The 25796-nt window shown below is 43.1% G+C and overlaps 2 protein-coding genes across 5 annotated transcripts in view; one reads left to right on the top strand and one right to left on the bottom strand.

Moving 5' to 3' along the window:
• Window positions 1–605: 605 nt before the first annotated feature.
• alg11 (ALG11 alpha-1,2-mannosyltransferase) lies at window positions 606–22302 on the top strand. Of its 2 annotated transcripts, XM_088330474.1 has the most exons (6): window positions 606–700; window positions 2368–2589; window positions 4403–4774; window positions 7726–8282; window positions 10038–10329; window positions 21574–22302. In XM_088330474.1, the coding sequence occupies exons 1-5, from the start codon at window positions 666–668 to the stop codon at window positions 10313–10315; spliced, it is 1464 nt and encodes a 487-aa protein (XP_088186600.1). In that variant the 5' UTR covers window positions 606–665; the 3' UTR covers window positions 10316–10329; window positions 21574–22302. The 2 variants fall into 2 exon arrangements, with proteins under 2 accessions (XP_088186600.1, XP_088186599.1); XM_088330473.1 differs by lacking the exon at window positions 21574–22302 and having other exon boundaries at window positions 10038–10418.
• The window catches only part of raph1b (Ras association (RalGDS/AF-6) and pleckstrin homology domains 1b), a 112939-nt gene continuing 98921 nt past the window's right edge, over window positions 11779–25796 (bottom strand). For all 3 annotated transcript variants that reach the window (XM_088330465.1, XM_088330466.1, XM_088330467.1), the window contains 5 exons: window positions 24507–24617; window positions 24337–24435; window positions 20244–20364; window positions 20035–20171; window positions 11779–18398 (listed from right to left, as the gene is read on the bottom strand). In XM_088330465.1, the coding sequence (XP_088186591.1) occupies window positions 15897–18398; window positions 20035–20171; window positions 20244–20364; window positions 24337–24435; window positions 24507–24617 (2970 nt within the window). In that variant the 3' untranslated portion in view covers window positions 11779–15896. The remainder of the gene's footprint in view (window positions 18399–20034; window positions 20172–20243; window positions 20365–24336; window positions 24436–24506; window positions 24618–25796) is intronic.

The following is a 25796-nucleotide window of genomic DNA, read 5'->3' as shown; positions in this document are numbered from 1 at the left end:
ACCAGATGCGAGCATTTATTTAGTAAAAACGTCACAACATTCTGAGAATAGGGAGCCTTATGTGCTTACCTTTGGCGAGAGATGGGAGGGAATGCTTGTACTTTTTGCATAACTCCACCCATCCCTCCCACTCACCCAATCAAATGACTAAGTTCTCTTCCGGTGTTTTGGCGTATTTACAGTTCTGTGGATTCATCATAAGGTATCTGAACACTGAACACAGATTATATAGTGAACTTTTAAATAAAGGATTCTTTAGCGTTGTACAGCCAAAACGAGTTTTTTTTCCCCTTTTTTTGTGTGACACCTTGACTGTAAATTGTAGTGAAAAACGTGCCCTATATATACTGCGAAGTGTTTCCTTCGCACTTAGCTTAGGTTTGGCTCTACGTGTACCTAAATAGGATAGACAATCCCGGTTTTGAACAAGGTGGAGAAATTTTGCATGCAATCAAATTGGTCTCTGAGCCACAGATACTCATAGAAAGAGCCATATATGGCTCGCAAGCCATAGGTTCCCGACCCCTGCCCTAATGCATTTTAGCAGTTTTGATGTAGTTCATACCTCCTCACCTTTAGAGGGCGCTAGTCAAAAAGAAGCCAAACAAAAACGTGACGTATTTCAGTTCATAGGTCACGCTAGCAGTTTAGTGTTTGTTGGCAAAATGTCGATGGAAGACGATCTCACACTCTATCGGAGGTATGTTCATTTAACTTTTCTAATTTGTTTTAAATGACAATATAATAACCGAATTCATTTATTCCCCAAGTGTTATTCGTTATACTCAAGAGTGCTTTCTTCGAGTGACTGAATTCTACTCTGGTTATATATTTATTGGAAATATTTTTAATGAAAATACACTTATAGCTTTTAGGCCTCATGACATACAGAATAGGTAAATATTTTTACGTTTTTAAATAAATGATAAACGATATGTGTACGCTTAGACTAGTCTTTGGTCTTAATACTATTGAACATTTTGAATAGTTGGAAGTCCCAAAGAAATTCATAAAAAAATAGAATAGAATAGAATATACCTTTATTGTCATTGTTACAAAATGGGTTAACATATTGTGACAACGAAATTGGGCATGACACTCCAGTTTCACACATTCACAGTGAGGTAAAAAAACCCAAGAAGATAAAGGAACAGAGAAGATAAGGTTATAAAACAAGGAGGATAAGGTTATAGTTATAATTTAGACAAAATTTACCCAAGAAATGTCGGCATATAGGATGTTACATACAGTTTGGTATCGTAGGGTTTGTGCAATATGCATTTGGTGCAAAAAATAGTAATCATAGTGCCAAAAAATAGTCAACATTGTGCAAGGTGAACAGTAAACATAGTGCATTCAACATTGTGCAAGAAACATAGACATGAGTACCATTTACGTTTGTATGAGGTAGTGTTTTTGCAAGAGTTTTTCAGTTTCAATGAGTTTACCAGGGTTAGGAAGAATACTTTAAAAATGTACTAATTCATACCTGTCAAGCTCCATGCCCTTACTGTCGTATTTTCCCTTACAAAATACAAAATAATCTTACACCATATTTTTTTTCAAACGTGTTTATTTATGTAGTCTAACATGTTATATTGTACATGTGTTTCCTTATATCATATATATTGTTAATTAACATTTTGTTGTGAGATTCTGAGTTGCTCGACATGAATGAGGTTTATTATAAAAAAAAGTTCAAAAATGAAGTCGCTTGGACGTTCACTGTAGAAAGAAATAATACATGCAAATATAATTAAGTAGAATTTTCTTATTCAAATTATGAATTCAATTTATTGTTGGTAATATACTGATTAAAGGGATCATCACAAACCTGTCTTTTTTCATTTTCTCATTTTATACTTCCTTTTTTTCTTAACTTCTTTATACAACATCATCATTCGTAATATAATGCATCAAAGCAAGTGAGCCGTTTGAGAGCCGCCTCTCTTTAATGAGTTGAGCCGAAAAAGCCGGTTCTCTAAAAAGAGACGGACTTCCTTTCACTACATCAAACTGCTCGCTTCGTTTGCAACGAAAAAAACGATACCAAATAGAGGCTTCCGCGGCGAACCTGTTTGACTTGATTGATTTGCCGTTTCGCGATAGTCGGTGTATACCGGATGGTACCCATAATTGACAAATTTGCGTTTTCCCGTACAGATTTTCTCGTACGTCGTACACGTTTTAAAATGCAAAATAAACGTACTTTGTATCGCAAAACCGTACAGGTTGACAGGTATGTTAATTATATGTATGTAACGCCGTTACATGTATTCTATTACTCCCCAACCCTGGTTATCACAAGTATTACGACATTTTCCTTCTTGTTTTATAAACAATTTTCCTTTGTGTTTTTTTTGGTAGTTTGATATGGAAGGTGCTTTACCCGCAGCTGCTTTTAAGTCTTTTCGTACTTGGGGTGCTGATCCTTCTTATGGTGGGAGTGCTTCTGTTCCTGAGACAGCAAAGGAGATCTCGATACGCAAGAACCGGACGTCACACGGTAGCGTTCTTTCATCCTTACTGCAACGCTGGCGGTGGGGGAGAAAGGGTCCTCTGGTGTGCGATCAGAGCTTTACAAAGAAGGTAAGGTTGACAGCAAGGGTGTGGGTTTGGTCTTGGCATTGATGGGGACCACAATTTTCAGCACATCATTGAAAAACATTGATTAGTTATGTTGGGAATTATCAAAAAGTACCGTTTACCAAATTGTTCGAATTAGTTATCAGACTCCATTAACCAAACACGACCTACATTCATCCAACAATTTACGAGCGCTGGTTTCTTGAGAGAAAAATGATCAGGAAAGCCGACATTTGCACACGGGAGCGGATTTATTTTCCCTAACAGAAGAAATTAGTGTACTCCATCATAGTTGGCCGAAGTGACGTTGGAGTGTGTGTGAAGCCTTCTTCTGGTGTCCTTTGGCTTTTTCTTATTGGCCCACGTCTCCCTGCAAGATGGCTCTTCCCATGGGCGTGCCAAGGGATTGTTTGCGCCCATTGTTCACACAACGCCTTGATGTCTGGCTTCCCAAAACAACGCCTGCCGTCCTGCGTCAGCAAATCCACGAGTCCTGTTATCAAAATTCCCTAGACAAAATATTATGCATTTTGAACAGCCTGCCCTCACCTTGTACATTGAACTAAAGCTCATTGAAAATCTTCATTGCATTATGTGTCAATCGTATGAAATCCTTTATAGTCAAATGTATAAAATCCTTTAGTTACAGTTAGGTCTGGGCGATATAATGGTAATTCTCGTCATATGAGTTTCGCCACGATAGACAATAAAAACTTTTGATGAAAGTTGATGATTTAAACTGCAATTTACCACCCGACCAGCAGATAAAACGGGGGTGCTAATGCAATGAAAACTCAAATTCCCGACCAACATTTAGGAGACGAAGAAGGTGACGAGGACCGGCCAATCATGTCGCAAGATTAGCGGTAGACCAGCCTATACTGAGTGAAGGCAAAAGGCTACATGCCTTGTTGGACACGGTCAAAATTGGGGCCGGATGTATGCAGGGACCCAGATTTGAGTCGTGCCCACCCATTCGAAATATCGAGAAATTCCATTGTAGAGTGGCACTGGATACCGAAAACGGAAGACAGAGTTGTTTTCAACTCCTTTTTTTATATCAGGTTTAGCGGTTGCTGTTGGCGGCAACACCAAATCACTGAAATCATCATTGCAACTTCTGTCAAGCTTTTTTGGTTGCGCTTGCATGTATGTGAAATTCTAAGACGCGCTTGAATAAACTCTTCCGTTTTTATCTTTTTGTGGGTTTAAGATGGATTTTGGACGGTATTTGAAACGGTCCTTTTCTGACTTTCACCATTTTCATCCTAGAATTAAAAAAAAAAAACTCAAGCATGCGCGTGAAATTGCTCTCCCACTCATCCCCCCGCCTCCTTTCCTCCAGCATAATGAGCTTGGTGGCCGGGACACCAAAGGTAAAAGTAAGATGAAGGCAGATAGGTGCAGTGGGGGAAAAAAAGGCTCTTTGAACTCAGTAGGGCATTGTTAACACATACTTGATAAGAAAATAAATTAATCTTCAAATTTTTAAGGACACCTCAAATTATTCACACCAATATTTGATTACCCCGCGACCCTACTGAGGATAAGCGGTGCAGCTAATGAGATGAAAATATTTGAATAGAGAGGAGGAAATTAAAAACGTCTAAGAAATCAAATCAATTGAAAAAATGATCGACCGATTAATTGATTATAAAAATAAACGTAGTTGCAGCCCGAATACAATTCTGGTGGGGACAAAATATCGGTGGGGACACGTCCCCCCCTTCCATGCCAAAACTACGCCCTTGGTTGAGGAATGATGTCAAATGAATTTCGGCAATTCCATTCAGCATGCTTTCCCCAATCTACGCAGGTACCCCGATATCGACATCGTGGTCTACACGGGCGATCAGGGGGTTTCGAGCCAGGAGATTGTGGACGGAGCGCGGCGCCGATTTAACATCGCGCTTCCTCGGCCGGTCGAGTTTGTGTTCCTGAGGCTGAGACTTCTTGTGGAGGCAAAAACCTTTCCTCACTTCACCCTCCTCGGGCAAAGCTTGGGCTCCATCTTTTTAGGACTGGAAGCGCTCGCGGGATTCGTTCCCGACATTTACATCGACTCGATGGGATTCGCCTTCACGCTGCCCGTTTTCCGCTTCCTGGGAGGATGCAACGTATGCGCTTATGTGCATTACCCCACCATTAGCACCGATATGCTCTCTGTGGTGCGAGAGAGGAACCCCAGGTACGGTTTTACTTTCCTGCACATCAGTGTTTCCCACACCGTTGAAAGGCGCCGGTGGGCCGCCATGGTTTAATTGGTATCTCATAAACTTCTATTAGATGTCTACATAGATAGATAAATAGATACTTTATTCATCCCCGTAGGGAAATTCACACTTCCAGCTGTATCCTTGTGTTAAAAAATAAAATAATAAAATAAAGATATCTATCTATCTATGTATCTACCTTGGTCATATCCCTCAAGAGGGGTGACCGACAGCAAGACACACACATACAATAACAACTAAAATAAAAGGGAAATAAATAGCAAAAAAAAAAGCACCCAAGTTGGTCATGCTTTCGTCCCTCCAGATGAAATGGGACACCAGAAAGCGGCCATGTCACCCGGGTCAGGGTGACACAACACACTCTTTTGTTCAACAGCAGGGCCCGACAGCTTTCACTGGTTTACCCCTGCCGCATCATACGGGTGCCCAGCCCATCCTTAAGAACGCGTCCACAATCCCACTATCCTTTCACAACACCTCTCCACTCCTTTCTATCACCAACAAGAGCTCTAGCTTCCATTATATTTAGACCTCTTTCCTGCAGTGGACTCATAACACCATCCATCCACGTCAATCGCGGCCTTCCTCTTGGTCTCCTTCCATTGACTTCTGCTCTGTAGATAAAATAAAGATATAGAATACAAAAATACCCAATATACCGTTTTGCTATAGAGTATTTAAATAGTGCTACGGAAAATATACGCTGTAATAAAAATAGGATAATATGCAAATGTGGGATGTGGAGTTTAATGTGGGCTTTTACTCCCCTGGGTGGAGTTAAAGAGCCTCATGGCATGAGGAAGAAATGATCTCCTCAGTACAAAGATGTCCTTTAAAAGTAGGACAACAGGAGAGTTGAAATAAGCATATTTTTTATTTTAATAATATTCTGGACACATTGTTTTTTGAGCATGAAAATAGAGTGCGTGATAAAATCAATTGCATTTTTAATGTCAAAAGGTTGGCTAGTACAGTGTGTCTTACGGTACAGTATTTTTAATATTATTAAAGCAAATGCTTGATAAAAAGAGAGCCACACCATATATTTTAGGATAAAATTTAAAACCACTAAACCCGCTCTCCAGACCAAAGCTCATTCTTTAGCACATTTTATTTCACCGTGTGACGTTTGACAATTTGATAAAATCTACGAACTAATAATTATGCCAGAGTTTGTATCCCATATCGATATAAATATACCAATTAGAATTCAACTCCCTCCTGCGGTTACGCAAAAGTCTTCACTTTGAACGTCATTTTTGTCCGAAATAATGGTTTCAAAACAATGTGCGAGCAAAGTTCTTTTGCAAAAATGTCACAAAATACTGCGTTGAAAGCCAGCAGATTTGGTAAATAATGAAAAACACAAGGGAAAAAAGGGGGAGACAGGAAAAAGTTGGAGCTTATCTTGGTTTTCACCTTCGGTGCAGACGCCGCTGGGCAAGGCGGGGGAGCGCGCCCTGTGTTTATAGTTCCACTTATTCCTACATCAATCAAGTTGCTCTGGTCGAGTTTTCAGGGTGTTTGCAGTTTGTTCTGTGGGTTTTCTTAATAAAGTGTCATACAACCAAAATGGGGTCCGTTGGTGTGACACCTCCACTATAAACCGGACTGAACCCACCACCAATGTAGTGTTGTTCCAGCTTTACACACAAAATCGGCGTAACACGCAGCAATACATTAAATAATTGCGCACCTTGTATTTTAGCTCCAAGCCAGATGTACTCAAAAAAAGAACAATATATGGCCCGCGAGCCATAGTTTCCCAAAGCAGAGTACATTGTCTACCACTAACAGTAATAGCACTTGGAGTCTCTAAATGCCAAGTCGAGGCTTATTATGGTTTTCTTTTTGTTTTAACTATTTTAATTTATATATTTGCTTGTTTTTCGAGGTTCTGTGTTATTTCAGTCTACATTAGTTAAATAAGTTAAATTATTACATTGTAGTATAATTCATTTTTATCAATTAATTTCATGTAAAATGTACCATTAATATTGGTAATATTTTCGGTTAAAGCAACCAATAAATCTGAAGAGCCGTTTGGGAGTCAAAAGAGCGTTAGAGTCACATAGGAGTCAACTTCGATGTTTTTCCCATATTTTACCTTTTTTGATCATTTCAACTTGTGTATGCCGTGTGTATGGACGAAAAAGAACCCCAGATTTTTTGTGAGACCCATCTCGTCTTGCCCGTTTTGGCTCTAATCCGCATCGTCTCGGTCACGTGTTACAGACAACAAGACAGATTGATAATATTGCTGCAGTACGCTACCAAATGTTATCCTTGATCAAATTTTTTTTTTTACATAGTCTGTCCGACTGTGAGTGAATAAGGAACCTATTTTTTCATAAAAATCCTCTCTCATTTCCCAAGCTTTGTGGGCATGAGTTGTTTGCTGTGTCATTGTGTTTCATAACTAATGTATTTATGATTCAATCATTTAGAAGGGCACACATTCCCCAGAGCTAGCTTCTTGACTTTTGGCAAGGAAAAACCTCAACATGAGGAAAATGAAGAAACCTTGAGAATGCACCGCACATGAGGTCATCCCCTTCCAGGATGAGCAGGCTGCAACGGATGTTGCAATAACAAATAATACACATATATTGTCAACTTAAAATATAGGTTATTCATATGCTATAGAATAGAAGTGTTTTAAGTCTAGATTTAAACACTTCCACTGAGGTTGCTGATTGAATCTCAGGGGGAAGAGCATTCCAAAGCACCGGGGCCCGAATGCAGAACGCTCTCGAACCTGCGGATCTCTTCTTGGCTCTTGGGATCACTAATAGACCAGTATTTTCAGAGCGAAGGCTCCAGGGTCCTACAATCTTCTATGGGAAACACTGCAAATATAAAGAGGATTTTAAGAATTTCTAACTGTGAACAATTCTTGTGTCAGGTTCAACAACCCGGGCTACATTTCTGACAGTATGATCCTGACTGCCTTCAAGGTCCTCTACTACATCATGATCGCTGCGCTCTACGGCACGGTCGGCTCTTGCAGCCATCTAGTCATGGTCAACTCCTCCTGGACTCTTGATCACATCCTGTCACTGTGGCACTGCTCCAACCGCACCAGCGTGATCTACCCCCCCTGCGACGTCAGCGCCTTCCTCGACGTCCCGCTGGAAGAGGACGAGGGCAAAAAGAGCCATTCCATCGTCTCCATCGGCCAGTTCCGGCCCGAGAAGGACCACAAGCTGCAGATCAAAGCGTTCAAAAGGGTGTTGGAGCGGTCCCTCGGGGACAGGAACGATCTAAAGCTGGTCCTGATAGGAGGGTGCAGGAATCAGGAGGACGAGGATAGGGTCTTGATGCTGCGGGGACTGTGCCAGGAACAGGGTGTGGCTGACAGGGTGGAGTTTAAACTGAATATCGCCTTTGCGGAGTTAAAAAAGGAGCTGGGCGACGCCACTATCGGACTGCACACCATGTGGAACGAGCACTTCGGCATTGGTAATCGAGCATCTTTGATTTATTTTATTTTTTCGTTCTCTAATTTATCAATTTAGGGCAGTTACGTTTGTTGAGAACACGTGTAAATAGAACTTCAATCATAATAGGATGTTTGAAAAGGAGTGGGCTGAAGAAACTTATTGAAATCCTTAACGGCTTGAATTTTAATGTGTTTTCAAGGTGTGAAAAGTGCTTTAATTTTAAGTAAAGCGCTTGTAAATGCTTGTAACTGTTTCTTAGGTTAGGTGTTGGGTGAGGGTTAAGAGTTAAGGTTTGGGCTTCAAATAAGGATTTTGTGATTCCAATAGGACTCAGGCTACGGTTCGCATTCAAGGTTTAGGGTATTAGACTCAATTTTTAGTGTCCTGAAATAGGGTTGGGGCTAGGGTCACAGCTATAGTTAGGTGTAGTCTTAGGGTTAGGAACTAGGGTTTGCGCTCCATAGCAGGGTTGTAAACCTAATGTAGGGTTCCAAAATAAGTTTCGTGCTAGGGTTACAGTTTGTAACGGGGTAGAGTTATCTGTAAGGGTAAGGTTAGGAGCTAAGGTTCCCAAGTAAGGTTGGAGCGAGAGTTAGGGTTTGAAACTATGGCTCCTGTTCGACGCTGGATTTCTTCTTTGAATGATACTGGGAAAATTGGAAAGCTGTTTTTGAAAGTCCTTAAAAAATGCTTGAATTAGACCGTGAATACGGTGTATGAACCCTGTAAATACCACACCCTACCTCATACGTACCCAAAACCCAAAGCAAATTTTGGTCTGACATTTACAGCACATGTACAGTTCAAAATCAATTAATTTGGTAACAAAGAAAAAATTCATAACTCTGTTACTACAGGTAACAGACAGATAACATTACATAGTAACATCAGCGGTGGTAGGGGTAAGATCGGGTCTAAAAACCTGCCCAACCCTGCCCACAAGTACACACAACTAGGGATTGACCGATATGGGTTTTCAGGGCCGATACAATTAATTAGTATTAATAATGGCCGATATCCAATATTTGGAGATTTTCATTTGCTGGTAAAGCAAAAAAATTGGAATAAGACATTTTAAATAATGAAAAAATAAACAACCTTTTACGGTAAATAGAATGAACAGTGCAGGAAATAAAATAAGGTGAAACATGCATAGAAAAAAATCCTATTACAAATGACTTGAACATTAAAAAAAACACTATCATGTTTAATAAAACTAACTCAGTGTAACTAAATAAATGCATGAACAAACAAATATACTTTGCAAATTGTGCAAATCATAAATAGCGTTGAATCTGTTGCCTTGCTGGCCTTGCCGATGGTCTGCAAATTGTGGTCTCATTTCCTGGTCTTTATTCCAGTGAACAGCCTTGGACAATAATTAAAAAAGGCCATTTTAACAGTAGGATATTGACGTTGTTTAGGTCGTCATGCAGGAACAAGATGGCGTCTACTGAACCTGGTTTCAGTGATGATTATGCGCCCTGTTGCGCTAAAACTTGCTCACTGCTGCTGCCGGTTTCGGGTATGCACAGCTGGGATCGATCTTACTTGGCAAGCTTCGGGTATATGCTGGAGTTTATTCGCCTGCATGGATTTAAAAAAAAAAAGCAGCGAGAGAGTAGAGGTGCATTTAAAAAAACTAATGATTGGATTTGGGTTAGGGTTCAGGCTTTAGATCTCGCCTCTAAGCCAGTGGTCGAAAAGAGACAGATGGTTTTGTGTGGACTACCCCTTTAAATGTGGTGACTCGTTTGTCCGACCCTCTTCTCAGGTGTAGTGGAGTGCATGGCAGCAGGCAAAGTAATCCTCGCCCACAATTCCGGAGGTCCCATGCTGGACATAGTGGTGCCTTTCGAGGGAGGCCCGACGGGATTCCTCGCAGACAACGAAGAAAGTTACGCCGACGCCATCGAGAAGATCCTACGTCTCTCGCCCGCCAGCCGCTTGGAGATTCGCCGCAACGCCCGGCAGTCCGTGGCTCGCTTCTCCGATCAGGAGTTTGAAGCGTCCTTCCTGGCCGCTCTGGAACCTTTGATCGTGACACTCTGATAAATAAGGATTGTGTACGTATTGTCTTTGACTGCTTGTTTTAAAATGTGGCAAAACAATTAGGGGTGAGACTAAAAAAATAAATAAATAATCGATTCATGTATATATATCGTCATTGTATTCTGGACGATTTTTAAAATCGACGTTTCGCTTCGGATTTTTATGACTGCCTATTTGGTACGTTAAAAATGCGGGAAAGCAAACGAAAGTCAAGTCATGTTTATTTGTGACGCCCTTAATCACAAAGAGTCTCAAAGGGCTGCACAGACCACAGATGGTTGTAAACCACAGACTATTATGACACCATCCATACATGAGGGCAAATAATACACAGATATTGTCAACATAAAATATAGGTTATTCATACGCTAAAAATAGAAGTATGTTTTAAGTTTAGATTTAAACATTTCCGCTGAGGTTGCAGATCGAATCTCAGGGGAAAGAGCATTCCACAGCTCCGAGGCCCGAATGGAGAACGCTCTCGAACCTGCGGATCTTTTCTTGGCTCTTGGGATCACTAGTGGACCAGCATTTTCAGAGCGGAGGCTCTGGACCGGAACATAGGGGGGATTATATTTGAAAGATATGAGGGAGCAAGTCCATGCATGATTTTGTATACAACCAACAGAACCTTAAAACCGCATCTTAAGCTAACAGGGAGCCAATGCAGGCTAGCTAAAATCAGGGTCATGTGATCAAACTTTGTCTTAGTTAAAAGCCTCGCTGCAGCATTTTGTACCAGCTGAAGGCTCTTGATTTTGGACTCTGGGGACCGGAGAGTAGTGCATTAGTCAGAGACGGGAGGTAACAAACGCATGAATTATAATCTCAGCATCCGACTGAGACAGCATGGGGCGAATTTTAGCAATGTTGCGAAGATGGAAAAAAGCTGTTCTAGTAATATTCTTCACGTGTGTTTGAAAGGACAGACCTACATTTTTGACTGAGTCACTCTGGGTGATATTACATTTGTCAATGTTCAGAGCAGTTTTTGAGAACAAGTCACGGCATTTAGATGGACCAATAACGAACATTTCCGTCTTTTCAGTTAAGGCGCAAGAAGTTGAGTGACATCCATTCTTTAATCTCAGTGAGGCAGGCCTCCAAATTTCCACAGTTTAGTGTGGCAGATTCCTTCATTGGAAGATATGAGTGTCATCTGCGGAGCAATGGAAACTGATTTTATATATATATTCTATGCCCTATGTCAGGTTTTTGAAGTTTTAACTCGCTTTCTTTCCCCCTCTCTCACTACTTTTCTTTTTATCTCTTTTGTTTCTCACCCTCTCTCTTTCTTTGTCCCACCCTCTCTCCTTTTCCTTCCCTCTTTCTCTTATTTTTTTATCTTTTTCTTTCTCTTTAATCTACTAGTCTGGCCCCCGGCAGATTGTTTGTACTATCGTGTGGCCCCCAAGTTAAAATGAGTTTGACACCCCTGGTCTAAACAAACAACTCCGGACAAATTCGGGTTTTAAACATTTATATTGTGAATTTCATTTGATCAGCAAGGACACGTTCAACAATATAGGCCCTACAGGAGTACATCAATAACTTACAGAACGGTAGCAAATGTCCCATTAAGTACACTGAGATTTTTAAAAAAAGAAGTATGCCCCAAACCGTAAAAGAGTACCTGGCCGGACTGTACGGAGTCAAACAATATCAATAAGACTTTAATAGCAAGAACAAGATCGCAAGAAAGAGAGTTCTTCAAAGTCCCGGAGACAAATTCCGACGTATGAGATTTTTAGGCGTGACGGAAATACAAATATGACCTGGACACATATTGCAATATTTGCACAACTTCAAGCACCTTGATGAAAATGAAGGCATTGCTGTAAAGAGAAATGATAAACCGGCAATGACTTTAAGACAGGAGATGGCAGCAGAGAGTAACAACATTTCAAATCCCGCACCCCACCTTTAAGCAAGTCCACGGCAAAACACACACCGAGCTTTCGTTTCTGCTAGTTTGATGTTAAAATGTCATTTTGTGTGTTTGTGTGCCAGGATCAGAGGAAAAACGTTCGTGATTGAAATTTTACAGGGTCCCGGTGGACACTCAAGAAAAACAGTTGTGGTAAATGCATTAAACAGGGTTCATACACAAAATTCAAGCACTTTTTAAGAACTTTCAATGCCAATTTTCAATACAATCTAGGACCGATCAATAGAATAGGAGCCTAAATCTTAATTTCAAACCCTAACTCTAGCTCCTACCTATTTTGGAACCTTAAAATTGGTTTAAAACCCTAACTTGTAGGCCTAACCCTAGCTCAAAACCCTAACCCTAGCTGTAAACCCTACCTTTAACCCGGATTTTCAAACCGTAACCTTAGCTCTAAACGTAATTTGGAGCCATACATGTAGTTCAGAACACTTATATGGAGCTCAAACCCTAGCTCCAAACCCTAACCCTAGCTGTAAACCCAACCTTTAACCCCGTTTTTTAAACCGTAACCCTAGCTTTAAACGTATTTTGGAGCCATACATGCAGTTTAGAACCCTAATATGGAACCCAAACCCTAGTTCCGAACCCTAGCTGTAAACCCTACTTTTAACCCCGTTTTTTTAAACCGTAACCTTAACTTTAAACGTATTTTGGAGCCATACATGCAGTTTAAAACCCTAATATGGAGCTCAAACCCTAGTTCCAAACCCTAACCCTAGCTGTTAACCCTACCTTTAACCCTGTTCTTCAAACCATAACCCCAGCTCTAAACGAATTTTCGAGCCATACATGCAGTTTAGAACCCTAATATGGAGCTCAAACTCTAGTTCCTAACCCTAAACTTCACCTAACTCTAGCTGTAACCCTAGCCCCAACCCTATTCCAGAACCCTAAATTCAGTTTAATACCCTAAAAAAGGAGCCTAAATTTTAGTAACCCTAATCCTATTTTTGGAACCATAAAAAATAAAACCCAAATTGGAAGCTCAAACCCTAACTTCTAAACCAAGCCCAACATCTAAACTTAAGAAACATGGCAACAATTTTAAGCATTTACGAGTACCTCACCTAGAATTCAAGCACTTTTTAAACCTTAAAAACACGAAGCATTTAAAGATTTCAAGCACTCCTACGAACCCTGATGTGCGCTTCGGTCCAATCTTTTCGCTTTAATGCATTTACCAAAATTCTACTTTTCTTTGTTCAGTAGTGTCCTGTTAAACTTCACCAATTTTTTTCTCTGATTCTGCCACACAAACACGACGACAGCTTTCTTTTCCTCTGTCTCCTGACCGGCGCGATTATTTGTTTCGCCTCCAGCCTAAGCCCCGCCCACCGGATACATTTCCAAACCAATGAAAGCGCTCTATCATGAAACACTCAAGCCACCATCACGACATGACTCGAATTACTTTACATGAAATCACCCACTGAAACTCCTTCATAAATCCGCAACCTCCTTTCTGTTGACGATGAACCACGGCAACAAACCCCAACAGTAACGACGACGACAAACCACTCCACGAACACCTCCTTTCCGTTTTTCTGGAGAACGTTTGACATGAGTATTTATACTCCCCGTCCCCAAAAATGTGCAAGACTTAAATAATAAGGCCCCCTTCTTTGTTTGTATTAAGACCTTTTAGAAAGCCATTTTGATGCTTACCATTAGGTGGCAGTAGAGGACGCTAATCGGTTAGGGTTCAATGGAATACTTCATGTGACAGAATATTCTGGACTATAAAGTGCTTTCGGAAACCCCAAATTGGCCGCAAATTTGAAAGTGCGCCTCATATACTGCAAAATACGGTAGATGAGACTGGAAATGCGTAGTGTTTATAGGGGTGTCAATCGTGTGGCCTGGGGGCTAATTGTGGCCCGCGGGATGATAGTTTGAGGACCCCGCTTTAAAATGAAAGTTTAAAGGGACAGTGGAAATTATTTAGAGCCCAATAGTGGTAGTCACAAACCCTGATATAAACGTGCTCTTTTTTATATACCAGCAGGTTGAGAAATTTGCATTTATTTGCCAAATTATGAGCTAATTGTCAGCCATCTTGCCCAAAAGGTTACCCCAAAAAACACTTTTTCTTATTTTTTCTTTTATTTTTTTCCTTTTATTCTTTCTTTGTCCATTTTACTTTTTCATATTTTTATTTATCTCTTAATTTATCTACACAGTTTGTGTTCTTCCAGGTGCTTTTTCAGCACTCATTTTCGGTCTCACTGCACAATACAGCGACATCTAGCGGTCAAATAATACACACTCTCCCTTTAATATGATTGCAGCCTACACAAATACTGGATTCATATATTACTGATCGATTGGATCACTATCCTATGAATTATTTTGTGTATGAAATTTAATTTGAGCTTCCTCATCCAAAAACCTAGCTGCAGCGCCCCCTAAGTCAATTGAGTTTTACGGTATTCTACCATATTTGAGCATTGATCGGTCAATAAATAAGCGTAGCTTGCCAAAATTGCAATTGTATTTGAACCTGGATTTGGTGGTGGGAGCACAGAGGCTTTACCACAAGAAAACCAGTAGTACAGATAACATAAGAAAAGGCATTGGAGATTATCTCATTATCACACTATTTTTACTCACAGTGCCAGAAACACAGTTTTGGATAGTGCAATTTGTTCTGCATTCTGAAGATGTTTGGTCAGCAAGACTACTAACATCAAACGACTTTAGTTTGTACGGTAGTGTTACAGCATCTGAATCAACCCAATAGACGCACAGCAACAAAAGAGGAAAAAAAACAACAAAAATGCCCTCCACATTTGCGAAAAACGCAAAAAAGTAGATCGACTGGCTACAATGAGCCAACTAGGGCTTCTCTTAAGAGCCACATGCGGCTATAGAGCCGCAGGTTGCTGACCCTTTGGGTTAAACACTTTTTTGCCTGTGCGTCAATAATCATGCAAACTTATCATGTTATTACTATGTTGTTACTATGTTATTACCAGGTTAATCCTTAAAAATAGGGATTATTCGACTCAACCAATAAAAAAATCATTTTACTAGAAAATCACAATGAACAAGCACTGGTGAGCTACTTTCAGAAGAGGTCTGCGGGCACCTCAACTGCCCCTAGGGGGCACCACGTTGCAGACCTTTTAGAATGCACTATGCAAATCCATGTGTCAGGCACCATGAAACAGTGTGATAATGAGATCAACTCGAATGCCTTGTCGCCATCCGTACCAACGGTAGTCTATTGGTGAAGTATCTGCCCCCTCACCTCCGCGACCCGGGTTCGATTCCTGTTGCAAACAGTTTTTAGTGACACTTATCGACTGATGCAGTAATATGTACTGCAAGTGTATAAAGACCCAATAGCTTTTACCGTAGTCCCAATTTCATGCACCTTATAGTCCAGTGCGTTTTATGTATGAAACATATATGATAAAAGGCTATTTTTGGGGGGTGAGTCTTATAATCCAGTGCGCCTTATAGTGTGGAAAATGTGGTAATTCTGGGAGAGTTAAAACTCCCAAATTGAGAAGAAAATCTGGAAGGATTTGAATCGTCACTGTTTAAACTGTGATTTAGCTTTGGGTGTATACTGTACAACATCTGGTACTGTGAATATCCTTTCATTTCATGTTTATTCTTCCGTCACTACCCAGTAAGCTTGGTGGCATCGCCGCGTTTCGGGGGCGCAGGCGGGGGTCCTCGTCGTAACGTTGCATAGCTGGAGATGTTCCCCGACACGTAGCCATCGTTTCCTCCGTTGCTCTGCCTTTCCTGTTCCAGGAGCAGCTCAGGGGGAGGCGGTGGTAGCGCCGTGTCATCCATAGTCCCTTCGGTGTCCATTTTGCCCGACTTTCGTTTGATGGTCCGGTTGAGATCTGCCAGGAAGTTGGGCTGACCCGACTTGCCCTTGGGTGAGGTGGGCGGAGGTCCCTGCGGCGGTGGCGAGAGCGGCGCAGGTTCCGGCGTAGTGTTGCTACGGCGCGCTAGTGTCGGCGGAGGAGTCTTTTTCAGGGAGCTTTTACCCCAAGTGGAGTTGTTGGTACAAAACGATGGCGGTGGAGGTGGTGGAGGAGGAGGGGCTTGAGGCTGAGGGTTCACAACAGCTACTCTCGGAGGTCCGCCACTATGAATATCGATCCCAGCAGGGGGCGGAGGAGGGAATAATTCGGACGCCGCTGGCGGGGGAGGAAAGTAGGCACACTCGGCTGGCGGAGATGGGAAGTCGCCTCCGGATTGCTTTGCCTGACTGACTTTGGCCTGAAGAGCCAAAGGCAGGTTCGCCAGGTTCAGCTTACCGGGTTTCGGGGGTGCGGGAGGTCCCCCTGAAGGATCCTTTAACGGAGACCCAGTTGAGGCGGGAGATTGGGAGGACGTGGGAGTTTTGCTCTGCGGGGCAATCTTACTGAAAAGGTTCCTTCTGGATTCTTCATAGGACGCACAAGAGTTAAACTTGATGCTCGAGTTCCTCTGGGGGGTCGGAGGAGGTTTTTTACCGACAAAATCGGAGGGTGACGTACTGACTGGTGATGGCATATTCCCAGGTGGGGGAGGAGGGGGTGGTGGTGTAGGACAATATGCAGGGGCCAACGGCGCCGGTGGAGCGGGAAAACTTTCAGAAGTGTTGACTTGAATGCTGTCAGGAGGTGGTGGAAAATCTGAAGACTGGAGCTGCGGACTACCCACCGGCTGCCATTTTGGTTTGGACTTAACTGCAGGAGGGGAAAGAGGAGCTTTGGAGCAATCTGTGTGGTTGGCTAATTGAGATGAAGCCCCTGGAAACTGACTGGCAATCTGTTTCACCAGAGACGAGACGGGGGGCGTTACAGTGGAAACGGGCGGGGGCCTAGACAGACTGTGCTGCTTGGGAAGAGTCGGTGGAGGTTGGCTGGAGCTGTAACCTGTCTGGAGACTGAACTGCTTTTTGAGGGCTGCAGGTGGAGGAGTTGGCGGTGGTGGTGGTCCACCCATGGTGGCTGGTGGTGGGGCGGGTGGAAAAGGTGAGACCGGCGACACAGGTTTGGGGGCGGTATGAGGAACCAATCCTGGCTTAAACGATTTGGCCAAGCCTGGCAGAGGAGGTGGAAAGTGGACCTGCTCCTGTGGAGGAGGCGGTGGAGGCGGAGGCGGTGGTGGGGGAGGCGGGGGCGATGGATTAGGAGCAGGAGGCGGAGAGTCTTCTAAAGTTGCAGACGGAAGATCTCGTGGCGGGCTGGGGAACCTTTCTTTCAGCGCACGCTTCAGCCCGATTGGATGTGGTGATTGGGTGATAAGAGCAGCTCCTGATGGGGGCATGGGCGGAGGGGGTGGAAATACCACCCCGTTGGTCTGGGGAGGCGGTGGGATGAAGAGTGCATTTGGACTCGGAGGGCCAAACCTGAGCACAGCCATTGCCGAACCAGGAGTTGGCAAAGATGGCGGCGGTGGAGGAGGAGGAGGAGGCGGGACATTTGTCCTTGCAGCGATATGATTGACATTTTGTTTGATGGGCACCTTTGCGGCGGGCGGTGCCTGGGATGGAGGAGGTTGGTGGGGATGCATCTTGTGTTGGCTGCTAGCCTGGTTCTGGTTCTGTAGCCTGGTGATTGTACTGAACTTGTACATGTTGAGAGCTGGAGTGTAGTGTGACATGGTCTGGACTGGGGGAGGCGGAGGTGGAGGTGGTGGCGGTGGAGGAGGAGGCGGTGGAGGAACCACTGGCTGTTGGTCGGCGGAACACACGTGGCTGTAGTTACACTCGCTCTGTGACGCCTGCTGAAATGGGACGGCCTTGTAGTTGCTGACTTTGTTTACCGGCTGAGTGGAGTTCACGTTCATCTGCTGATGCTGAAGTGATGGTGGCAGAGGCATTTCACTGTAGTCTTTGGCAGGGGCCGGCAGCTGTTGGGTGTGGTTGTGGCTACTCCTGGTGTGCGACTCCTGATGCGGTTCTGGAGGCTGCTGTAAGCGTTGAGGTGACTGTGGATGTGGGAATTGTTGAAGCGACTGATGCTTCGGTGGCAATTGCTGCTCGAGCAGTTGCGGTTGGGGCTGTTGGTGAGCCTGAGGAGAAGCCGTCAGTGCCTGGTTGTCAACTGAATGCTGGCTGTGATGGCGTTGGGTGTGTGAAGCATGGGGCAAAGTGGCTCCCCTGGATGCCTCCATTCGCATCTGTTCAAAGTCAAATGTTGTAAGGTTAAAAGCAATTTAGATACAAATGCAGTACTGCTGGCTTTATACCAAAAGTGGGCAACCTGGTTCTTGTACTGCATGTTTTTGGAGGTTTCTCTTTTTCAACTCAGGTTATTCCAATCACCAGGATCAGTTGAGCTCCTGCTTTCTTCCAATTAACTGATCATTTGTATCCCTTGAGTTGAAGAAAAACCTTTAAAAACATGCAGGACATGTGGCCATTGAGGTCCGGGTTGCCCACCTCTTCAGTTACACCATCCATTATTTGAGGTGTCAATGGCGCATTTGTGACGTACTGTAAATTTTGGACTACAGAGCACACCTAATTCACGTCCATTTCTTATATTTTATGCCCAGCACACATCTGGCACTAACTGCTTGGGGAATTTGGCGTCAACGCCTTTGGCTGCAGGACACTTCATAAATCTGTTTTCACCCGCATTGTTTTACAGTTCTGCTCAGAACTGTATGTCACGTTTTCAGATAATGTGACCAATCAAGATGGATATTACAAAAACGAGAACATATTTACGACAGAACTAAAAGCAAACACAAATGAGGGCGGCGTTGCGTAATATGTGAGCCCTCTATTTTGACAGGACAGCAGGGGGGAAAACATTCTGTGGAGAACAGTGCCAGATTGAAACACAGATGTGAGAAATTGTCTTTTAGAATTATCATTGGCAGGTGCAATGGTAACCGAAAAAAATTGCATTTGCTCGTCTTTGTTCCTCAAAGATTAAAGGAAACTTCAGCAATATGACATGACACCGATTACGAAAGTAGAGGTGGAGCATTTTTAATAGGTAACTTCTACTGCTGTTCAATTCGAATGTATTAATTTAGCGTGAAATAGAGCTGCAACGGATAGTGGACCTTGACAAAAATCGAGAATAGAAATTGTAGATCTAGAGATAATCTGTGACTGGCTACAGAACACCCCAACGAGTCCTTCCATTCCTGCTACAGAAACTTCTCCCCCTGTATTCCATCTGCAGTTAGATCCAGTTCGAGGTGCCGACTATCAAAGTTTTCCATTTTAATTAAAATAAAATCGATGGCTGTGTGACAAACAAATGTTTAGTTTGGCACATTTATCAGGTGTACTTGGCAGCAAACAAACCGTTGGCAACCAAATTGTGAGTTCTTTTTGTTTTCTTTAGCGGGCTTTTTATGCTCTCTCTCAATCACAAACACAGACGCTTAGTCGACAGACTAATGTTATGATAAAAGCTAATATCAGTCTCCACCTGAACGTACTTCTCTAAAACAAGTGAAATACAATTTTTGCGTTGTCTCTTAATGCAAACACGCTTTTCTATCATGGACACCTGCATGTCGGGACAAGTTATCCAAGCTGCTGCTCTCTCCTGCCTCAGTGGCTCCGCCCCCGGTCGCTTATCCAATCAGAAGGCACGGGGTGGGTAGCAGGATAGAGGTCGTGAGAGGTTTGAGCAAGAGAGAGTCTCTGCTGTATGAAACTTAATAATCGGCTCGCCGAATGAAAAAATATGCCGATACCGATATCAGCCGCACCCGATAATCGGTCGACCTCTACTCATTTGCCTCATTTAGTTCAGGCTTTGGTCCAAAAGCAGCTTTTGAGCGTTCTCACCTTGGTGTTTTCCTCGATTTGAGTGCCTCGCTTCCACGCTTCTGAGAAAATAGAGCTCACTACACTCTGGGAACGCCCGTGAGAAGAGCCCGTGTCCACGCCACTATCCGAGTGACCTGAATGATTAGATTGCGATTCTGGAGGTATAAAAAGATGAGAAAGCTCAGAAGAAATGACATCAAAATATATTCACGCTCAAAATGACCTACCGTGAATGCTGGCTGAACTGGATCCCGAGCGAATGCTGGAGGTGGACAGAGAGGACCAATCGTAGGCTGCTTCGGTTCTTTTCATGGCCTCCTGGTAGTTCATGTAGAGCTGCTTCCCAAACTGGGCAGAGAGCACAATCACGCAGGGCTTTTTATTAGAAGTGTGAGGATCAAAACAGATATCGGGGATCTCAAACTTGCGGCCCAATTGCAGAACGTGGGATAGAGAGAAGATTTTGGGCCTGAAATTTGGGCTGAAAATGCACTTACTTTTCTATCTATCTACCCTGGTCATATACCCGAGAGGGGTGACCGACAGAAAGAGGGCGGCAGTAGCTCAGGAGGTAGAGCGATTGTTTTAAGTCTAAGGCACAGGTGTCAAACTGCCGGCCCGCGGGCCAGATCAGGCCCGCTAAGGGATTGAACCCGGCCCGTGAGACAACGCTGAGGGAAGCACAAGAGAAAAACAAGCTCCAGGTTGAAATAAGTCCACTTTATTTTGCCAAAGCCAGGTGCCTCCCACAAACGCTGTACTTGTTTTTCTTTCTTTCTTTCTTTCTTTTGTTGTTTCTTTTGTTGTTTCTTTTTTCTTTCTATCTTTCTTTGTTTATGTCTGTCTGTCTTTCTTTCTTTCTCACCATCTTTTCTTTTCATTCTTCCTTTTTCCTTTCTTTCTGTCTTTATTTCTTTCTGTCTTTCTTTCTTTCTTTGTTTATTTATTAATTTCTGTCTCTCCTTCTTTCTATCTTTCTTATTTTCTTTCTCTTCTTTCTTTCGTGGTTTCTTTTTTCTTTCTTTCTTTCGTGGTTTCTTTTTTCTTTCTTTCTCTCCATCTTTTCTTTTCATTCTTCCTTTTTTCTTTCTTTCTTTCATTCTTCCTTTTTTCTTTCTTTTTGTCTCTCCTTCTTTCTGTTTTTCTTTCTATCTTTCTTTCTTTCTTTCTTTCTTTCTCTTTTTCTTTCTTTTGTTGTTTCTTTTTTCTTCCTTTCTTTCTTTGTTTATGTCTGTCTTTCTTTTTCTCCATCTTTTCTTTTCATTCTTCCTTTTTCTTTCTTTCATTCGTCCTTTTTCTTTCTGTCTGTCTTTCTGTCTGTCTTTCTTTCTTTCTTTCTGTCCATCTCTTCTTTTCATTCTTCCTACCTCATTAGTCCGGCCCCCGACAGAATGTTTGTTCTATTGTGTGGCCCCCGAGTTAAAATGACTTTGACACCCCTGGTCTAAGGGATCCCAGTTCGAATCCCGGCTTGTCTGTGTTACATGTCGAAGTGTCCTTGGGTAAGACATTGAACCCCCAATTACCCCCAATAAGCAGGTTTCCATTTCATTTCAGATAAAACGGGACACATGAAAGCGGCCATCTCACTCGGGTCAGGGTGACACAACACACTTCTGTTCAACAGCAGGGCCCGACAGCTTTCGCTGGTTTACCCCTGCTGCATCATACGGGTGCCCTGCCTATCCCTTAGTCCGCGTCCAAACATCCCACTATCCTTTCACAACATCTCCTCACTCATTCCTATCACCAAAAGCTCTAGCTTCCATTATATTTAGACCTCTTTCCTTACTTTTACTCAAGTGATTATTTAGATAACCGTTTTATTTTCTTACTTTTACCTGAGTAACACACCTCTGTGCCAAACTGATATTCACCAGAAAACTCTGAACACGCTTACCAAACTATCAGTTAAACTCCAAATCCCAAAAATGTTCATCCTAAAAGATGCATCGCTTCCTCTTTCCACCTCTACCTCCCATACATCAGACGTCACTTCCGCTTCTGGCCGATAACTCGCAAGCTTTACAAAATTTCCTTCTGCTTTTTGGCAAAATATTTCACGGTTTGCTTTTTGTAATCTGCGGGATATGATTTATTTCCCGGCGGCATTTGTTTCATTTTCATTTCGCTGCCCTTCGCCGAAACAAGCACTTCGGCGCTGCACTTTGAAGTGCACACAATATTTGAGGGACCCAAAGTATGATGGCGCCATGGTAAAGTTTTGGGTTATTTGGATTTCTTGTACAGTTTGAGTGCACTGTCTACACAAAATTGTAAGTATTTTGTATGGTACATGCGTTTTTTTCAATAAAGAATTAAAAAAAAAAAGCTTCAGGTTAATCGTTCGGGTTCGGCTGGGTTCAGGCTTATATACCAACGAGCCAGGTCAGGCTGGATTTTCTTAGGCCTGATTTTACCACTACCATGAGATACTTGTTTAAGGACCTTGCCTTGATACCTAAGTTTAGCGCCACATAGTGGTTGAATACAGATAATTAACATAAAAAATATTTATTACAAAAATAAGCAAAACATGTATTAAGTATGATTTGGCTTGTATTAAAGAGTTTAATGTCTTTTTTAGTGCCTCATATTGATAGGGTTGTGATGTCTTCCAGTGACGGCTTTATTTATTTGGCTTCGTGTTGTCCGCTGCCAACATTTTTTAACATGGCAAGCACACTGGTCTTGGCTCGTGTCCCTCTGTGGTGGCAGTGAAGTGCTATGTATGCTTCGTTTTCTGTGATCTCAAGTAGACACACCACAGGACATGGTGCCCCCTATGACCTCCAAATCACAAAATCACAAACTGGACCTATTGGACTTCTGCGTAGGACACCTATCTGACAAGAAAAGCCTTCCTACCTTTTAGAGATCTTAGGCCTGAGTCTGGCCTAAACCAGAAGTTCAGGTTGGGCCTAAAATATCAATGAATAAGGTTTAGGTCGGGCTTCTCTCTCACCGAATTTAAAAAGCACAAAATTATCCACCCTTCATCGTTCTTTGTCTCTTTCTTAGTGGCGGATCCGCGCGATGGATTGATGTCCATGCACTCAGCCAAAATCATCCCACCTCCTCCCAAATTACGTGTTTACTTTGGGTTCGGCCCCTCAAATCAAGTTAATCGGTCGGGCTCAGGTTGATTCGGGCTTTAATACCCGCACGTTCGGATTGGGCTGGATTTTCTTAAGCCCCCTCCCACCTCCTCCCAAATTTCGTGTTTACTTTGGGTTCGGCCCCTCAAATCAAGTTAATTGGTCGGGCTCGGGTTGATTCGGGCTTTAATACCCGCGCGTTCGGATTGGGCTGGATTTTCTTAAGCCCCCTCCCACCTCCTCCCAAATTTCGTGTTTACTTTGGGTTCGGCCCCTCAAATCAAGTTAATTGGTCGGGCTCGGGTTGGTTCGGGCTTTAATACCCGCGCGTTCGGGTTGGGCCGGATTTTCTCAGGCCCCATCTCACCTCCTCCCAAATTTCGTGTTTACTTTGGGTTCGGCCCCTCAAATCAAGTTAATCGGTCGGGCACGGGTTGGTTCGGGCTTTAATACCCGCGCTTTCGGGTTGGGCTGGATTTTCTTAGGCCCCATCCCACCTCCTCCCAAATTACGTGTTTACTTTGGGTTCGGCCCCTCAAATCAAGTTAATCGGTCGGGCTCTGGTTGATTCGGGCTTTAATACCCGCACGTTCGAGTTGGGCTGGATATTCTTAGGCCCCATCTCACCTCCTCCCAAATTTCGTGTTTACTTTGGGTTCGGCCCCTCAAATCAAGTTAATCGGTCGGGCTCGGGTTGGTTCGGGCTTTAATACCCGCACGTTCGAGTTGGGCTGGATTTTCTTAGGCCCCATCCCACCTCCTCCCAAATTACGTGTTTACTTTGGGTTCGGCCCCTCAAATCAAGTTAATCGGTCGGGCTCGGGTTGATTCGGGCTTTAATACCCGCGCGTTCGGGTTGGGCTGGATTTTCTTAGGCCCCATCTCACCTCCTCCCAAATTTCGTGTTTACTTTGGGTTCGGCCCCTCAAATCAAGTTAATTGGTCGGGCTCGGGTTGTTTGGGCTTAATACCCGCTCGCTCGGGTTGGGCCGGATTTTCTCAGGCCCCATCTCACCTCCTCCCAAATTTCGTGTTTACTTTGGGTTCGGCCCCTCAAATCAAGTTAATCGGTCGGGCTCGGGTTGATTCGGGCTTTAATACCCGCGCGTTCAGGTTGGGCTGGATTTCCTTAGGCCCCATCTCACCTCTAGATACCTATTTTCACCTAAAAGTTGGATACAATCAAAGACATACAGCATTTGGGTTCCTCCACTCATCTTACCTTTGCGATTCTAATTCCATTCACCCACTGGTGCAAAGTTCTGACGTCATCACAACACAGATACTTAATATATTGCGACTTCTTCTGGATCTGCGGATGCTGTACGACGACAAAACATGGCACATGAGTCATTTTTAAAGCACAACAGTCTCAGGAAAGCAAGAGGTTACCTTCAAAGCCAGACAGTAGTCAGTCGGAGCTTTATATTTGCTGCGATAGTCTTGACCGTAGTACACGTTAACATGGTCCAGTTGCAGGAAACACACAAGGTCTCTGGATGCCTGCGGACCACGAGAGTGAAACACAAAAAACTCGATCTATAATGCGTCATGTAAGACGGTTGTTTAACTCATTCAATGCCAGGGGTTTTTCCAAATCGGGAGGGACATTTTTTTGCCAAGCAAATACTGTTTTGTAGCTATATAGCACTACGAGGTTTTTAATGTAGGTTTTGTAGCGTCATAAATTTTGTGAGCTTCTTTTGAATTTCTTCTGGGGCTGAGGTTTTGGCTTGATTCCTAACCACTTCTCCATTTTTCTTGCGGTCTCTCTGCGTCTACTTTGCAAAATGATATTCAAATGAGCAACCTTATAACGCCCGGGAAAGTCCGGAAGCACGAAGTTATTCGATGCGGGCTTCTGATTGGCTGCCGAGTATGCAAGTTACCAAACGAACCGAAATTGAAATACTGAAATTTCCAAACCGGACAAAGATTTCGAAATCGGAATAAAGGAAACGTTTTAAATGAAAATAGATAAATAAATAGAATAATAAATAAATAAAAATTAAATTAATAGTTAGTTGCAGCCCTCATATAAGGACTCTCTTAATATGTTTTACTCAATAAATAAAGACTCAATCTAAAAATAAATAAAAATTAAAATTCTGGCACAAATTCTAAGTGCTACAAGCCCCTGGTGACCCGACAATAAGACTTAGTGGAATTTTCCAAGTGCTGCAAGCCAATGGTGGCCCGACGAGTCCCCAAACACCAGCCCGGGCGGAGACGTTTTGTAAGTTGTACGCCCGACGCAAAAGATGTCGTTTAGTAAACAACAGTTGACCATTTCGGAGTTTCTGAACACCTGGTGCTGAACACTAAGAAGACCGAGGAGGTCATAGTGGGCTTCAGCAGGTCCAGAAAGACTAACCACTCGGTCTCCTGGATGGAGAAGTGTTGGAACGGATGGAGGACATGAAGTTCCTGAGCCTCCACATCACCTCAGACCAACACTTGCCGTCTGGTGACGAAGGCTCAGTAAAGGATTTTATTTCTCAGAGAACTAACCGGGCTGGTCTCTCCCCTCGGCTGCTCCTCAATGTGGGGTCTGAGAAGCAGACCACTGATGTGTGGGAGAGCTATAAATTGGCTAATGGTAGAAAAAACATCAGGCAAAAAACCCATTTTGTCCCACTCTGTCTCTGTCTCTTTCACTCTCTGTGTCTTTTTAACTTCTTT

Source organism: Urocampus carinirostris, chromosome 3, assembly GCF_059441175.1.
Source record: "Urocampus carinirostris isolate Australia breed hairy pipefish chromosome 3, RoL_Ucar_1.0, whole genome shotgun sequence".
NCBI lineage: Eukaryota > Metazoa > Chordata > Actinopteri > Syngnathiformes > Syngnathidae > Urocampus > Urocampus carinirostris.
This window is presented reverse-complemented; position numbering and strand designations above follow the sequence as displayed.

Bases quoted from the DNA above. Each gene is read 5' to 3' on its own strand.
- alg11 (XM_088330474.1), top strand. From the start codon at position 666: ATGTCGATGGAAGACGATCTCACACTCTATCGGAG. The intron at 701-2,367 runs GTATGTTCATTT...TTTTTTTGGTAG, and splicing joins GATCTCACACTCTATCGGAG to TTTGATATGGAAGGTGCTTT. The intron at 8,283-10,037 runs GTAATCGAGCAT...CCCTCTTCTCAG, and splicing joins GAACGAGCACTTCGGCATTG to GTGTAGTGGAGTGCATGGCA.